Source organism: Entelurus aequoreus, linkage group LG28 (assembly GCF_033978785.1).
Source record: "Entelurus aequoreus isolate RoL-2023_Sb linkage group LG28, RoL_Eaeq_v1.1, whole genome shotgun sequence".
Taxonomy (NCBI): Eukaryota; Metazoa; Chordata; class Actinopteri; order Syngnathiformes; family Syngnathidae; genus Entelurus; species Entelurus aequoreus.
The window spans coordinates 22,114,903-22,132,975 of NC_084758.1; the positions used below are offsets into that span (position 1 = coordinate 22,114,903).

General features: G+C 38.9%; 1 protein-coding gene across 2 annotated transcripts in view; it reads right to left on the reverse strand.

The window, feature by feature from the left end:
• Positions 1-18,073, reverse strand: part of LOC133644854 (protein diaphanous homolog 2-like) — a 201,164-nt gene that overhangs the window by 138,270 nt on the left and 44,821 nt on the right. Inside the window, exons 2-3 of one of the 2 annotated variants that reach the window (XM_062039600.1) lie at positions 2,911-3,003; positions 1,322-1,387 (exon numbers count right to left, since the gene is read on the reverse strand). In XM_062039600.1, the coding sequence (XP_061895584.1) occupies positions 1,322-1,387; positions 2,911-3,003 (159 nt within the window). The remainder of the gene's footprint in view (positions 1-1,321; positions 1,388-2,910; positions 3,004-18,073) is intronic. The other variant, XM_062039601.1, reaches the window with a different exon arrangement.

Consider the following 18,073-nt stretch of genomic DNA (forward strand, 5'->3'; position numbering starts at 1 on the left):
TATGCAAAATAAAATATGCAAGTTCCCCTTTAAAATAAAGCCTGGTGGTTTGCAAAGTAAGTTACTTTATACAGTTAATTTGCTAATTCTTGCAATATTTTGAATATTTGAATTATGAGGAGCCTAGTTGCATAATTTGGCAATTCAAAATGTGTATTTTGCACACAAAAAAAAAAAAGTAAAATAGCAACTTGTGTCATTTCAAATAGTTTTCCCACTACCATTGACACAAACACAGCTAAATATTTTCATTATGAACCGTTTCAGCACAACTTCTTTTCATATTTACGTCTAATCAAATAGCTGAAATAACACCATTATATGTGGCACACGTGCCTAAATCCCCTATCCATTTTTTACAATTTAGAATGCATAAAAAAAAAAGAAAAAACATACATGTTCTTGTTTTACATATTGATTGTGAATGATAGGAAAAATAAAATATGCAAGTTCCCCTTTAAAATAAAGCCTGGTGGTTTGCAAAGTAAGCTACTTTATACAATTAATTTGTTAATTCTTGCAATATGTTTTTAATATTTGAATTATGAGGAGCCTGTTGCATAATTTGGCACTTCAAAATGTGTATTTTGCTAAAAAAAAAAAAAAAAGGTAAAATAGCAACTTGTGCCATTTCAAATAGTTTTCCCACTACCATTGACGCAAACACAGCTAAATATTTGTTCATTATGAACCCTTTCAGCACAATTTCTTCTCACAGTTCCATCTAAGCTGAAATAACACCATAATATGTGGGACAGGTTTTGGAGCAACATATGTTGCCATCCAAGCAACGTTATCATGGACGCCCCTGCTTATTTCAGCAAGACAATGCCAAGCCACATGTTACAACAGCGTGGCTTCATAGTGCAAGAGTGTGGGTACTAGACTGGCCTGCCTGTAGTCCAGACCTGTCTCCCATTGAAAGTGTGCGGCGCATTATGAAGCCTAAAATAGCACAACTGAAACTCCGGACTGTTGAACAACTTAATAATTTGGCACTTCATGTGTCATATCAAATAGTTTTTCCACTACCATTGACGCAAACACAGCTAAATATTTTTTCATTATGAACTGTTTCAGCACAATTTGTTCTCATAGTTCCATCTAAGCTTAAATAACACCATAATATGTGGAACATATTAACAAATCCCTATTTTGATGCACTGCTTTACTATCACCTTGGCGAAGAAGTAAGCAACGGCCTTCAGGGTTGTACGGCAGCCCGAGGACGCACGTGATGCAGTGAGGATTAGAGCAGCAGGAGACATGCTATGACATGTTTGGTTTTTTTGAAGAAAGAAGGTATTTAAAAAGCACACACCTAAGGTTCTGTAACCATAGTTAGCAGCCGGCCACCGAGAGGCTGGACTGGAAGGACTTTGATCACCTGTAAAGATGTGATGATGGGAATAAAACAACAAAAAGTAAAGAAATGAAAAGAGGGGAAGGGTTGGATGCGTGCGTGAGAATGGAGAGAAAGGCATTAGAGGGGATTTATTGAAAGAAAGGCCGAATTAAAATGTTATTTCCTCATATAGTTACGCCTTCGGTGGCTTTAATTTATGTCGGTACGAGTTAGATTAAAGTGAGTGCATTTAAACAATCCATTTAAACCAGAGGGGTTAAACGAGTTTGCCAAGTATAAAAATGAGCAAAAATTATTGATTGAAGGAATCTGCTGTTCTAAATGTGTCCACTAGATGTCACAATAACAATTCTTTGTAGATGATGCTACATATGTAAAACAAAATAAACCACATGGTCTTAGTCAGTCGAGGAAAATGAGCAAACTACATAAATAACATCCTGTAATTTGATTTTGATATACTTTTTTTCATCTTGATAGATTGAAAATTAACACCGATGAGTTGACTGATGAACATTATCACATCATTTATTCAGAAAGTATAAATAACCACAAATAAAGATAGAGTACTATTAACCGCGACATGTAAGTGTAAAAAAAAACCCCACAACATTACGATTTGTACATTTTCAGAATGTGCTCGTTCGATATTTAAAACAAAGAAAACAATCTGAAGCTGTCTTTATTTTTAAGTTATCGCGCCGTGATTTTACCCACTTGGGAGTAGATTTTTCTCCATGTGGCCCCCCCATCTAAAATGAGTTTGACACCCCATGATTTAAACATAATTTTAGCCTTATGGAGGAGACTATTCCAACGTAACTAAACTTTAGCATGTTTTTTTTTGTGTACAGTATAATTTATTAGTTTGTGGGAAATGATGTATGTTACTTTTCTAATGTTATTATAAATTGATTTTGAAAATTTAAAAATGTAATATATGTATGAATATAAAACAAATATGAATGAATAAGACGTTCTGCAGTTAAGTAAATAAACACCTCAGACGCTATATGAGGAAATATAGTATATGCTAATTTTTTTTATATCACATTTGCATAGAAATTTAATTAAATGATACAAAAACTATGCAATAAAGTCTTCATTTAAATTGCATTTCTCATTTTTTTTAAGGGTAATAAAGAGTTGACAAAGTAGCACAAACAGGACACATTCAGTCGAGATGGTTGAAAACCTGCGAGTGGAAGTTCTACTCTAAGCGTGAGAGTTAACAAGTCAGTTTGTCATGTTAAGACTATAGTCAGATACTTCTGGCGGCTCAACGTTCACCCTTGACCTCGACACCAGCAAACGCTCGATTCTGCGTAAAAGAGTGCATTTGGCAACACAGCAGTGAGCCTGGCAGCAGGACTAAGAGGTCATTCATGGGTCAAAGTGAAAAAGCTTTCCCAAAACGGAATATTAATTAGCAGAATATTGTATGAAAATTCTGTCTGAAGAGCTGTGAATTAGACGTCATGTGTAGATCTGAATCTCAGATTCTTCCGACAAAGCGTGTAAATATGCGTTAACTTCTGCCTTACCGTTGCGCGGCGTCCGTTTTCGGCGATCGCGGAAGGCTGCTCCGGACTGTAGCGCTTCCATGAGGCTGTCCATCACTCCAGTTTCATCTCCCTCTGTGAGATTGAACACAATAATCACAATAACGCGTTAGCATTCTTGTCAGGTTCAAACACTGATGACATCTATTAAACAAGACAAGAAGCAAGGAATTAAACACATAGAAGCTTGTGGATGACTACCAAAAGTGCCTTATTGCAGTGAAACTTGCCAAGGAACATGTAACCAAATATTAACATTGCTGTATGTATACTTTTGACCCAGCAGATTTGGTCACATTTTCAGGAGACCCATAATAAATTCATAAAAGAACCAAACTTCATGAATGTTTTTTGTGACCAACAAGTATGTGCTCCAATCACTCTATCACAAAAAATAAGAGTTGTAGAAATGATTGGAAACTCAAGACAGCCATGACGTTATGTTCTTTACAAGTGTATGTCAACTTTTGATCGCGACTGTAGTGGTCTGTTAAAACTTCCTGCCCGGGTTCCCGACCATAAAAGTGTCTGGGTGTAGGGCCGTGGCGAGAGACGCCTGCCCGTCGAAGAGGAGTAAAGTACATTGAAAGCTTAGCGACTAATACAGACAGGGGAGCCCGAAGACAAAAGCATCCGTTGATCGCCACTGACAGATATTCTTTTTCCGCGGCTAGCGCTAGGGAGCTAAGTGGTCTTTACAAAGACTTAGTGTGGCGCCACTCGATACACCGGCCCTCTGTCACCGCTGAGCTAATGACCCCAAAACCCAGCCTTCCAAAAAAAATAATCCCAGCAGCCCTTCAGTAAATTGACAGCGCTAAATAGACAAGTAAGTGTCGGCAACCCAAAATGTTGAAAGAGCCATATTGGACCAAAAATACAAAAACAAATCTGTCTGGAGCCGCAAAAAATTAAAAGCCATATTACATGTGTCATGAGATATAAATGTAATTAAGAGGACTTAAAGGAAACTAAATGACCTCAAATATAGCTACAAATGATGTACATATCGCTAGCCTAAATAGCATGTTAGCATCGATTAGCTTGCAGTCATGCAGTGACCAAATATGTCTGATTAGCACTCCACACAAGTCAATAACATCAACAAAACTCACCTTTGTGCATTCACGCACAACGTTAAAAGTGTGGTGGACAAAAATGAGACAGAAAAAGAAGTGGCATACAACACGTCCTAAAAAGTCAGAGAAAGTTATACATGTAAACAAACTATACGGTGAGTTCAAGGACCGCCAAAATAAGTAGGACAAAGGGGCGCTCGCCAAATACTCGAATCAGTGAAGCATGTTTAATATAAACAGTGTGCTTTATAACAATTAGGGAGGTTTGTGTCATGTTTGTCCTCCTACAGAAACCATACTAAAACAAAAAAATAGATTTTTTTTCCCCTCATCTTTTTCCATTCTTCATACATTTTTGAAAAATCTCCAGAGAGCCACAAGGCGGCGCTAAAGAGCCGCATGCGGCTCTAGAGCCGCGGGTTGCCGACCCCCGGCCTAGGTTCTACATCTGGGGCATCTACCTTTACGTCCCAATACTAATGAGTCAGAGGGGCCAGCCCTTTTTATCATTCAGGTCCGGAACGTGCATTATTTTGAGCTGGGATCATTAGGGTGACTTATGGTGGCGCTGGGGACTTCAATTGGTTCGTGCTCCTGCTCAATATTTACATCACGGGCCCTTGCATCTTTGTTTCGCCCCACATTCCGCAATGAGAAGACGTGATCAATCTTTTGCTATTTAGAAGAGACACGCAAATTGTGTGCAGGAACTTAAAAAAAAAAAAAAACCCACAAAAAAACCCCAGCTTGATTAATTTAGGTGAATTTTTTACACCCTCCCCCCCCCAAACGTCTAAAGCAATTGTATAAATTGCAAATCTCGGCTGTTTCATTCCGCTCTCTCCTTCCACCTTTCCCAGGGGCCGCTCCGAAAGCGATGTATCTGTTTATCGGCGTGCTGTACTTAACAGCAATCCCGATTAAATCAGGTTTAATTACACCAGCTTTATCAGGCGGGTAAAAAAAAAAAAAAAAAAAAGGGAGAAAGTGCGCGCCAAGAAAAAAGCGCTTATCTCAAATTGCAGCGCTACATTTAGATAGCGAGCGTTGAAAAGGAGGAAGCACGTGTTTGCAACAATGGCTGGGTTGCAATCAGGTGACCTGGAGGCACAACCGGGTTTGAGGGGACGGTCTACGCCAGGGTTTTTCAACCACTGTGTAGATACAGTCTGGTGTGCCGTGGGAGATTACCGTATTTTTCGGAGTATAAGGCGCTCCGGAGTATAAGTCGCACCGGCCGAAAATGCATAATAAAGAAGGAAAAAAACATATATAAGTCGCACTGGAGTATAAGTCGCATTTTTTGGGGAAATGTATTTGATAAAACCCAACACCAAGAATAGACATTTGAAAGGCAATTTAAAATAAATAAAGAATAGTGAACAACAGGCTGAATAAGTGTACGTTATATGAGGCATAAATAACCAACTGAGAACGTGCATGGTATGTTAACGTAACATATTATGGTAAGAGTCATTCAAATAACTATAACATATAGAACATGCTATACGTTTACCAAACAATCTGTCACTCCTAATCGCTAAATCCCATGAAATTTTATACGTCTAGTCTCTTACGTGAATGAGCTAAATAATATGATTTGATATTTTACGGTAATGTGGTAATAATTTCACACATAAGTCGCTCCTGAGTATAAGTCGCACCCCCGGCCAAACTATGAAAAAAACTACGACTTATAGTCCGAAAAATACGGTATGTCATTTCACCTAATTGGGTTAAAAATATTTTTTGCAAACCAGTAATTATAATGTGCCGTTGTTGAGTGTCTGTACTGTCTAGAGCTTGGCAGAGTAACCATGTAATACCCTTCCATATCAGTAGGTGGCAGCAGATAGCTAATTGCTTTGTCATGATCACAATATGTTGGAGGCAGCGGGCAGGTAAAAAGGTATCTAATGCTTAAACCAAAAGTAAACAAAAGGCAAGTGCCGCTAAGAAAAGACATCGAAGCTTAGGGATGGCTATGCAGAACGAGACTAAAACTGAACTGGCTGCAAAGTAAACAAAAGCAGAATGCTGGACGACAGCAAAGACTTACAGCGTGTGAAAAAAATATTGCTGTTAATTATTTAAACCATCTATCATCGCATAGCTACGACCTCACTTAACTTGACACTCACAAGGATTTAGAGAAGAAAATATTTGAGGGACATCTGAGGGGTCCACAAATTGAACAATCTTTGAAAGACAAATGTATCCGTGCATCGCTAAGTAACGTATTTGATTGACATAAGAGTGCCGTGCTGCTATGATCGTGACACTGAGAAAAACGATGTTTGTTTGCAGTTGATTTCCTGCTACAAATATCAGTCTCATTCACAATTCATGTCTGCAGTTGTTTTTAATGGTGTGAAGGTCATATTTTGTCTCATTATTTAGCTATAGATGTCCCTGTTTGCTCGCGATATCAATATTCAGTATATGCCGTCGAGTCTACAATAAATGTATTCATCTACTTTCTTCATATTATTAAGGATATTTTCTTGATGCCAACAAATATCACCAAAGACGCTATAATGTGGTCATCCGTGTCGAATAAAACACATAGCTTTCCTGCACAGCAACTAAGATTTTAGTTTCTGGTATGAAAATGGACAATGAAAATACGATGGATTGGACTAACAATTACAATATTTATTACTAGGATTTAGGGTTGTACGGTATACCGGTATTAGTATAGTACCGCGATACTAATGAATCATATTCGGTACTATACCCGCACTGAAAAGAACCGGTAAACCCCTGCGCCCCCGTAGTTGTCACGTCGTGTCATTGCTGGTTTACGAGCAGACAAGCATGTTCGGCAGTGCACAATCACAGAATCACAGAGTACTTCCAAACATACACAGTGTGTAGACAGAAAAGGGAGAACCGATGCATTTGGCTTAAAACTAACGACAAGGGTGAAGTTATAACACTGAAACACCCTCAGAAAGAGGTGCTTTAAGACATAGCGGCTAAAGTCCAGCCCCAGTCATCAATATTTTAGCTATTTCTAAATCACTAATCCTCGCCTCCATGGCAACAAATAAAGTAAGTAACATTATCACTGCAGGACGAGGAATAGCTAAACATGCTTCACTACACACTGTAGCTCACCGGCGTCAAAATGTAAACAAACGCCATTGGTGGATCTACACCTGACATCTACTGTAATGATACCAAGTACAGTAGCATATTTAGTCAATACTACTATGATTACATACATATTTTTGGCATCACAACATCTTCCTTTGTTTTTAATATATATTATGTTTATAAACTCAGTAAATATGTCCCTGGACACAGGAGGACTTTGAATATGACCAAAGTATGATCCTGTAACGACTTGGTATCGGATTGATACCCAAATTTGTGGTATCATCCAAAACTAAAGTATCAAACAACAGAAGAATAAGTGATTATTACATTTTAACAGAAGTGTAGATAGAACATGTTAAAAGAGACCGTAAACAGATATTAACAGTAAATAAACAAGTAGATTAATAATTTTATTTTCTACCACTTGTCCTTAATAATAGAATGATAAATTAGCAGCCTTTGCTTGCTTACTTACTACTAAAAGACAAGTTGTCTTGTATGTTCACTATTTTATTTAAGGACAAACTTGCAATAAGAAACATGTGTTTAATGTACCCTAAGATTTTTTGTTAAAATAAAGACAATAACGGAGTTTGTTGTGGTCCCGTCTATTTACAAAAGTATCAAAAAGTACCGAAAATATTGGTATCGGGACAACACTACGAGGACTTAAAGTGACGTTAGTTTATTTGCACAAGCAGGTCTTCCTAGTTATATTTAGTCATAGCAACCACAAAAGAACACACACTAATTATTCCCGTTTACCGTATTTTTCGGACTATAAGTCGCAGTTTTTTTCATAGTTTGGCCGGGGGTGCGATTTATACTCAGGAGCGACTTATGTGTGCAATTATTAACACATTACCGTAAAATATCAAATAATATTATTTAGCTCATTCACGTAAGAGACTAGACGGATACGATTTCATGGGATTTAGCGATTAGGAGTGACAGAATGTTTGGTAAACGTATAGCATGTTCTATATGTTATAGTTATTTGAATGACTCTTACCATAATATGTTACGTTAACATACCAGGCACGTTCTCAGTTGGTTATTTACGCCTCATATAACGTACACTTATTCAGCCTGTTGTTCACTATTCTTTAAATTTTAAATTGCCTTTCAAATGTCTATTCTTGGTGTTGGGTTTTATCAAATAAATTTCCCCAAAAAATGCGACTTATACTCCAGTGCGACTTATATATGTTTTATTCCTTCTTTATTATGCATTTTCGGCCGGTGCGGCTTATACTCCGGTGCGACTTATACTCCGAAAAATACGGTAGTTCTGCTCTCAAACACGACTAATATAGCAGAGAATAAACTCGATTGCACCACGGAAAGTTTCTCAAACAAATCAACTGTTCAAACATACACTTTACAAAGCAATCACTGCAGACACAAGCACGGTCTGATTGTATCCCGCAAGATGATTAAGCAATATTTTTTAAGAGCACTTTACCTTTAAGAACCACTTCTTTCGGCACTCTTATTAAAGCTCTTTCCTACATCTCTATTTCAACGACTGGAACACCCAAGAACAGAACAGCAATACAGCATTTTCTGCTCAAACTCTACACTCACTTGATTTAATTCTACGCTCAAGCTGATTTGTTGTGGTCCCCTCTATTTACAAAAGTATCAAAAAGTACCGAAAATATTGGTATCGGGACAACACTACGAGGACTTAACGTGACGTTAGTTTATTTGCACAAGCAGGTCTTCCTAGTTATATTTAGTCATAGCAACCACAAAAGAACACACACTAATTATTCCCGTTTACCGTATTTTTCGGACTATAAGTCGCAGTTTTTTTCATAGTTTGGCCGGGGGTGCGATTTATACTCAGGAGCGACTTATGTGTGCAATTATTAACACATTACCGTAAAATATCAAATAATATTATTTAGCTCATTCACGTAAGAGACTAGACGTATAAGATTTCATGGGATTTAGCGATTAGGAGTGACAGATTGTTTGGTAAACGTATAGCATGTTCTATATGTTATAGTTATTTGAATGACTCTTACCATAATATGTTACTTTAACATACCAGGCACGTTCTCAGTTGGTTATTTATGCCTCATATAACGTACACTTATTCAGCCTGTTGTTCACTATTCTTTATTTATTTTACATTGCCTTTCAAATGTCTATTCTTGGTGTTGGGTTTTATCAAATAAATTTCCCCAAAAAATGCGACTTATACTCCAGTGCGACTTAAATATGTTTTATTCCTTCTTTATTATGCATTTTCGGCCGGTGCGGCTTATACTCCGGTGCGACTTATACTCCGAAAAATACGGTAGTTCTGCTCTCAAACACGACTAATATAGCAGAGAATAAACTCGATTGCACCACGGAAAGTTTCTCAAACAAATCAACTGTTCAAACATACACTTTACAAAGCAATCACTGCAGACACAAGCACGGTCTGATTGTATTCCGCAAGATGATTAAGCAATATTTTTTAAGAGCACTTTACCTTTAAGAACCACTTCTTTCGGCACTCTTATTAAAGCTCTTTCCTACATCTCTATTTCAACGACTGGAACACCCAAGAACAGAACAGCAATACGGCCTTTTCTGCTCAAACTCTACACTCACTTGATTTAATTCTACGCTCAAGCTGATTTGTTGTGGTCCCCTCTATTTACAAAAGTATCAAAAAGTACCGAAAATATTGGTATCGGGACAACACTACGAGGACTTAACGTGACGTTAGTTTATTTGCACAAGCAGGTCTTCCTAGTTATATTTAGTCATAGCAACCACAAAAGAACACACACTAATTATTCCCGTTTACCGTATTTTTCGGACTATAAGTCGCAGTTTTTTTCATAGTTTGGCCGGGGGTGCGATTTATACTCAGGAGCGACTTATGTGTGCAATTATTAACACATTACCGTAAAATATCTAATAATATTATTTAGCTCATTCACGTAAGAGACTAGACGTATAAGATTTCATGGCATTTAGCGATTAGGAGTGACAGATTGTTTGGTAAACGTATAGCATGTTCTATATGTTATAGTTATTTGAATGACTCTTACCATAATATGTTACGTTAACATACCAGGCACGTTCTCAGTTGGTTATTTATGCCTCATATAACGTACACTTATTCAGCCTGTTGTTCACTATTCTTTATTTATTTTAAATAGCCTTTCAAATGTCTATTCTTGGTGTTGGGTTTTATCAAATAAATTTCCCCAAAAAATAAGAATTATACTCCAGTGCGACTTATATATGTTTTATTCCTTCTTTATTATGCATTTTCGGCCGGTGCGGCTTATACTCCGGAGCGACTTATACTCCGAAAAATACGGTAGTTCTGCTCTCAAACACGACTAATATAGCAGAGAATAAACTCGATTGCACCACGGAAAGTTTCTCAAACAAATCAACTGTTCAAACATACACTTTACAAAGCAATCACTGCAGACACAAGCACGGTCTGATTGTATCCCGCAAGATGATTAAGTGATATTTTTTAAGAGCACTTTACCTTTAAGAACCACTTCTTTCGGCACTCTTATCAAAGCTCTTTCCTACATCTCTATTTCAACGACTGGAACACCCAAGAACAGAACAGCAATACGGCATTTTCTGCTCAAACTCTACACTCACTTGATTTAATTCTACGCTCAAGCTGATTGACCATTGTGTGAATTAAGCCGCCAAGAAGACAAATGCAATGCATATGCAAGCCGGCTGGCTATACGCAGAACAAAGCGCCGCTAGCAGGATCCGCTCTTATGTAGGCTAGCGAGGGCACGGCGAAGGAGGCAAAGTGCTAAGTAACAGTAAACATTTATCTATAACCACCTGGCACAGGAAACTTTTTGACAGTTCCTCCTTTTTATCCCCCCCTCCTTCCGCCGCAACCAAGACGTCGCAAAGGGGCACCTGACACTTTGATCAATTTGTCCTACTTCCAGTCTAACTGTAGCACAATTCATCATTCATAATGGCCGGGACTCGGCAGCCCTGGCACGGCTGCGGGGTTCAGGAGGAGCACTGCAGACACGCACAAAGTAAATGAGTAAAAATGGGAAACACACTCCCGTGTCGCCGACTGGTGCTCAATTAGCCGGGTCCTGTTGGACCGCCGCTTAAAGCCAAGCTGGGGCCGGGAAGTTAGGCGTCACCTGCTGAACTTACCGACATCTTCGAGGTAGAAACCTTGTCTATTCAACAGTGCGTATACTATATAAAAAACATACATTCCGGACTATAAACCAACACTTTGAATCCTGCGGCTTATAGTTAACGTTAACGTTAAAGTACCAATGATTGTCACACACAATAGGTGTGGTGAAATGTGTCCTCTGCATTCGACCCATCCCCTTGTTCACCCCCTGGGAGGTGAGAGGAGCAGTGGGCAGCAGCGGTGTCGCGCCCGGGAATAATTTTTGGTGATTTAACCCCCAATTCCAACCCTTATTATGTAATAGGTCCCATTTGTATAGTCTTTGGTACGACTCGACCGGGGTTTGAACTCACAACCTACCAATCTCAGGGCGGACACTAACCACTAGGCCACTGAGTAGGTATATATATATATATATATATATATATATATATATATATATATATATATATATATATATATATATACATACAAAACGATACGACTAATTAGGCTAGGATCCTGATGAGAGTGCGGAATTATGGCCATATCACACCAATTCTCAAATCCCTTCACTGGCTTCCTGTTCCACTCAGGATTGAATACAAAGACTCCCTACTAACCCACCAGTGCCTCCATGGAAATGCCCCCCCTCTACCTCAAAGAACTGCTCACCCCCAAATCCTCCACACGACACCTCCGCTCCGGATAGGCTAACCTCCTCCAACCTCCGAGGACAAAGCTACGAACAAGGTGAGACCGTTGCTTTCTGCTCCGCCGCTCCCAGTCTGTGGAACGCTCTCCCTGACCACCTGAGGGCACCACAGACTGTGGATGCTTTTAAAAAAGGCTTAAAAACCCTTATTTTTTTTTAAAAGAAGCCTTTTTTTTTAGATATATGCATACTAGTTCTAGCTATTAGGCTGTTCTAGATTTATTATATTTTTATTTTTGTTATTTTTAATACACTGTAGCACTTTGAGGTTGTTTAGTCAATGTAAAGTGCTTTTTACAAATAAAATATATTATTATTATTATTATTATTAATTTATGGATTTTTTTTCTTGGCTAAAGGCCATAATGTTTTGTAGTCGACAAATAGTTTATGTTACACCGACAGACACTGAAATGGTGTGTTATTGTTCGACGAGTTTGCTCGCTGCTGGTTGAAAATGTACTTCCTGTTTTGTGCCGGAAGTATAACCATCAATAGCGTTTCTGCGTGAAAATTATTCTTTATTTATCATTCCAAGCAATTTATTTCATCTATGCATTCATTTTCAAAATAATCTTACTCATCTCACCGTATGAAATGTAACTTACTTCAACGAGTATTATTTATTTGTTTTTATTGTGATTACTTATGGAGTATATTGTGAATAAATTGAGAAAAGGAAGTGAACAAAAGTTTTAGCAACTGTTATGTAAAGGAAAAGGGGCTCTGCTTCTTCCTACTCCTTTTCGAACATGTTGAAAAGAGAAACTGGAAATTGTGATGTAAGAACGGGCCACTCTCAGGAGCTCAGTGATTTCTATCGTGGGACTGTCAAAGGATGCCACCTGTGCAACAAATCCAGTCGTGAAATTTCCTCGCTCCTAAATATTCCAAAGTCAACTGTCGGCTTTATTATAAGAAAATGGAAGCGTTTGGGAACAACAGCAACTCAGCCACTAAGTGGTAGCAGTAGTAGGGTTTGGAGGTTGCCAGGAGAACGGTACATTTCGGACTGCATTGCGCCGTGTGTGGGGTTGTTTTTCAGGAGTTGGCTGTGGCCCCTTAGTTCCAGTGAAATTAACTTTGAATGCTCCAGAATACCAAAAACATTTTGGACAATTCCATGCTCCCAACCTTGTGGGAACAGTTTGGAGCGAGCCCCTTCCTCTTCCAACATGACTGTGCACCAGTGCACAAAGCAAGGTCCATAAAGGCATGGATGACAGAGTCTGGTGTGGATGAACTTGACTGGCCTGCACAGAGTCCTGACCGGAACCCGACAGAACACCTTTGGGATGAATTAGAACGGAGACTGAGAGCCAGGCCTTCTCGACCAACACCAGTGTGTGACCTCACCAATGCGCTTTTGGAAGAATGGTGGAAAATTCCCATAAACACACTCCGCAACCTTGTGGACAGCCTTCCCAGAAGAGTTGAAGCTGTAATAGCTGCAAAAGGTGGACCCACATCATATTGAACCCTATGGGTTAAGAATGGGATGCCACTTCAAATCCATGTGAGTAAAGGCAGGTATTACATATAAAATCCACAATGGAACGGCAGGAAAACAGCTCCATCTAGTGGGGTATGACATCATAACTATGTCCCAGGCAAGACCCTATTACATCTTGGTGAGGCTGTGGTTAGCAGTGATTGTTATAATCCGCTTGCAGCGGGGCCAGACTGCCACTGCCATCTACTGGCCTGGAGTGGAACAGCAACACCGGTCACGTGCGATGTTTCAACCGATTCAGGTGGGCCCACTTTGAAGAAACAACCTCTTATCGGTCTCATTTTGAGCAGTTCATGCTTATCTTTATCCACTTTCTCGTTGGCCCTTGCATGCCGGGGCTAACATTTTATGCCAGAATATCTTCCTGACGAGGAAAGGTCCCTTCTCACAGGAAATTGCCTTTTAAATGGGTTAAGATGGGCTAAGACCCAAGAAGACACCGACAAACCCTCCCGGTGACGGAACACTTTGAGGGCACCGCCGTGGACAACCCTAAGGTGCGCTAATGATCTTATTAAAGCCCTGGGAAGGGGCGAGCGTGGCTACTTTTCAGCTACTTTTGTGGAGTTTCCAGTTGAAAGCAGATCATGTACTTACCCGAGATCGGCTTTTTTTCCCTTCCTGGCCTCATGTAACTGTCTGCGGTGCATACATTATCAGATGATCTAAATAATCTAATTAGGAGGAGTAATCCCGGCAGAATTGCAATGAAAATGTCATGCATTAACATTCAAGACTTGTTACCCGGCGTCCACGCGGCAACTGTTGGAATAAAGACTGAAAAGGAGGGCGACGAGATGAGTGGTTTATAAAGAACGGCCATCGAGGCGAGGTTAGAATCAAGGTCGTAAAAAAACACCTCTTTAATTATTCCTAATACATATCCTGCACAAGGAACATGAACGCCCGGTTAAGGACAAAGCATTTATACCCATGGCACCGACGCTTTGGTAGAAAAAAGGTAAAGACAGGTTTGATTGCAAAAAAAAAAAAAAAAAAAGACAGCAAAGCAAAGGAATAATAGAAAAGTGAGGAGGTTGAGATCCTGCACGTCAAAGACTAACCTCTTAGAACGTGGATACATGCAACAATATCACCTTTTGAGCCTGCTGTCGGAGTAGAATATAAGTCTATATTATAAATGTCACTTCAATAAAAATCCCCGCACACGTTACTGCTCCCTAGTGCTACCGTATCTGAGTTATTTTGCAGAAATATGGGTACTACAAACGTATGCTTCAGTCAGATAACTTAGAATGATACGAAACCCAAAACCAGTGAAGTTGGCACGTTGTGTAAATGGTAAATAAAAACAGAATACAATGATTTGCAAATCCTTTTCAACTTATATTCAATTGAATAGACTGCAAAGACAAGATATTTAACGTTCGAACTGAGAAACGTGTTTTTTTTGTGCAAATATTAGCTCATTTGGATTTTGATGCCTGCAACTTGTTTCAAAAAAAGCTGGCACAAGTGGCAAGAAAGACTGAGGAAGTTGAGGAATGCTCATCAAACACTTATTTGGAACATCCCACAGGTGAACAGGCTAACTGGGAACAGGCGGGTGCCATGATTGGGTACAAAAGCAGCTTCCGTGAAATTCTCAGTCATTCACAAACAAGGATGGGGCGAGGGTAAGCACTTTGTGAATAAATGCGTGAGCAAATTGTCCAACAGTTTAAGAACAACATTTCTCAACGAGCTTTGCGACAAATTTAGGGATTTCACCATCTACGGTCCGTAATATCATCAAAAGGTTCATAGAATCTGGAGAAATCACTGCACGTAAGCGATGATATTAAGGACCTTCGATCCCTCAGGCGGTACTGCATCAAAAAGCGACATCAGTGTGTAAAGGATATCACCACATGGGCTCAGGAACACTTCAGAAAACCACTGTCAGTAACTACAGTTGGTCGCTACATCTGTAAGTTCAAGTTAAAACTCTACTATGCAAAGCCAAAGCCATTTATCAACAACACCCAGAAACGCTGCCGGCTTCGCTGAGCCCGAGCTCATCTAAGATGGACTGATGCTAAGTGGAAACATGTTCTGTTGTCTGATGAATCCAATTGGCCAATTGTTTTTGGAAACTGTGGGCGTCGTGACCAAAGAGGAAAAGAACCATCCGGATTGTTATAGGCGCAAAGTTTACTTTTAATTTATATATAATTTTTGTTAGTTACTTGTTTAGGGGAGAAACGTGGGTTTAATTGTATTTCAGGACTGTATAAAATATGCAATAAACAAAACAAAGCAAAACAAAACAAAAACAAAAAATTAAAATATATATATATATATATATATATATATATATATATATATATATATATATATATATATATATATATATATATATATATATATATATAAATATATATATATATATATATATATATATATATATATATATATATATATATTAGTATAAAGCATGATAAAATATATGTAAAAAATAAAATAATATATAAAATATATGTATAGTAATAATAGAAGAAAAAAAAAAAAAGATTTGTTACTTTGGTACTGACTAAGTTCCATCACTACGACCAAGTACCGATTCAAGTAACATTTCGATACAAAGGCGGGAGGGATGTCACGTCCATTTGCAAACCCTGAACCGGCTTAAGCACTTTGCGGGGAAACAAACACTCAGCACGGACTTAGCCTGCCTCTACGTAACATTACAATTTCCCGAGCCAACAAAGCAAGCACGGCCGATAAGAAGCCCTCAAAAGTAAAGTAAACAATTGCTACTTTCAAGATAAAACTAAAATCACGGTTGCAAGCAAACCAAACATGTGAACATCTTTAACCTATTTCATTATAACTATTGTGTTTTTATCGATTTTCTATTGTATTGTTCTGCTGTCTAAACCTGTTTTTATGTTGAAAGACTGCGGATGAAATTTAGCAGCCTTGCTATAATCCGTCATATTTACACAACATCTCATGTGTTACTGAGTTAATCAATGTGTGTTGTCCCTTTAAATAAATAATTAAATAAAGTACTTTTCTAAATATGCTTGCTTAATGCTAATTTGCATTGGATATGCCATACACATGCTTCCCATTAGCATTAGCGATTTCAACATACCGACAATAAGATGGTAAATTTTTCCTAGATTTTGAACCCTGCGGCTTATAAAACGGTGAGGCTAATTTAATGATTTGTTTCCCCTCCTAATGCCCATAATGTTTTATGTTCAATAGTTTGCATTAAACCCAAGCAGGGGACTGAAATTATAATGGTAAATGGTAAATGGGTTACTTGTATAGCGCTTTTCTACCTTTAAGGTACTCAAAGCGCTTTGACAGTATTTCCACATTCACCCATTCACACACACATTCACACACTGATGGCGGGAGCTGCCATGCAAGGCGCTAACCAGCAGCCATCAGGAGCAAGGGTGAAGTGTCTTGCCCAAGGACACAACGGACGTGACTAGGATGGTAGAAGGTGGGGATTGAACCCCAGTAACCCTCCGATTGCTGGCCTGGCCACTCTACCAACTTCGCCACGTGTTTTATTGTTTGTGCTATGGCGCCAACTTTTGGACGAGTTCGCTCACTGCAGGTATTGTACTTCCCATCAATCGGAAATAAGCGTCCATAGCGTTTCTGCTCGAGATTATTCTTCATTCATCACCCCAAGCAACATTTGCAGGTTTTACAATATAACTAAAACAATTCTTACTGACTAAACCTTCCCCTGTGTGATGTCGGAGTGTTTTCATGCATATTTGTACGTGCTATCGTGACGTAATGAAGCGAGCGTCATTAAAGGCCTACTGAAATGATTTTTTTTTATTCAAACGGGAATAGCAGATCCATTCTGTGTCATACTTGATCATTTCGCGATATTGCCATATTTTTGCTGAAAGGATTTAGTATAGAAAAACGACGATAAAGTTCGCAACTTTTGGTCGCTGATAAAAAAAAAGCCTTGCCTATACCGGAAGTAGCGTGACGTCACAGGAGGTAGGACTCCTCACAATTCCCCGTTGTTTACAATGGAGCGAGAGAGATTCGGACAGAGAAAGCGACGATTACCCCATTAATTTGAGCGAGGATGAAAGATTTGTGGATGAGGAACGTTAGAGTGAATGACTAGAGAGGCAGTGCAGTGTATCTTTTTTCGCTCTGACCGTAACTTAGGTACAAGGTCTCATTGGATTCCACACTCTCTCCTTTTTCTATTGTGGATCACGGATTTGTATTTTAAACCACCTCGGATACTATATCCTCTTGAAAATGAGAGTCGAGAACGCGAAATGGACATTCACAGTGACTTTTATCTCCACGACAATACATCGTAGAAGCTCTTTAGCTACGGAGCTAACATGATAGCATCAGGCTCCAATGCAGATAGAAACAAAATTTAAAAAAAACCCTGACTGGAAGGATAGACAGAAGATCAACAATATTATTAAACCATGAACATGTAAATACACGGTTAACAATTTACAGCTTGGCGAAGCTTAACAATGATGTTGCTAACGAGCCATTGAAGCTAACTTAGCTACGGAGCGGCGGCGGGCGTTGTAGCTTTCGACGACACCCCGGCCGCCATCAGAGTCGGCAAGAAACATATATTT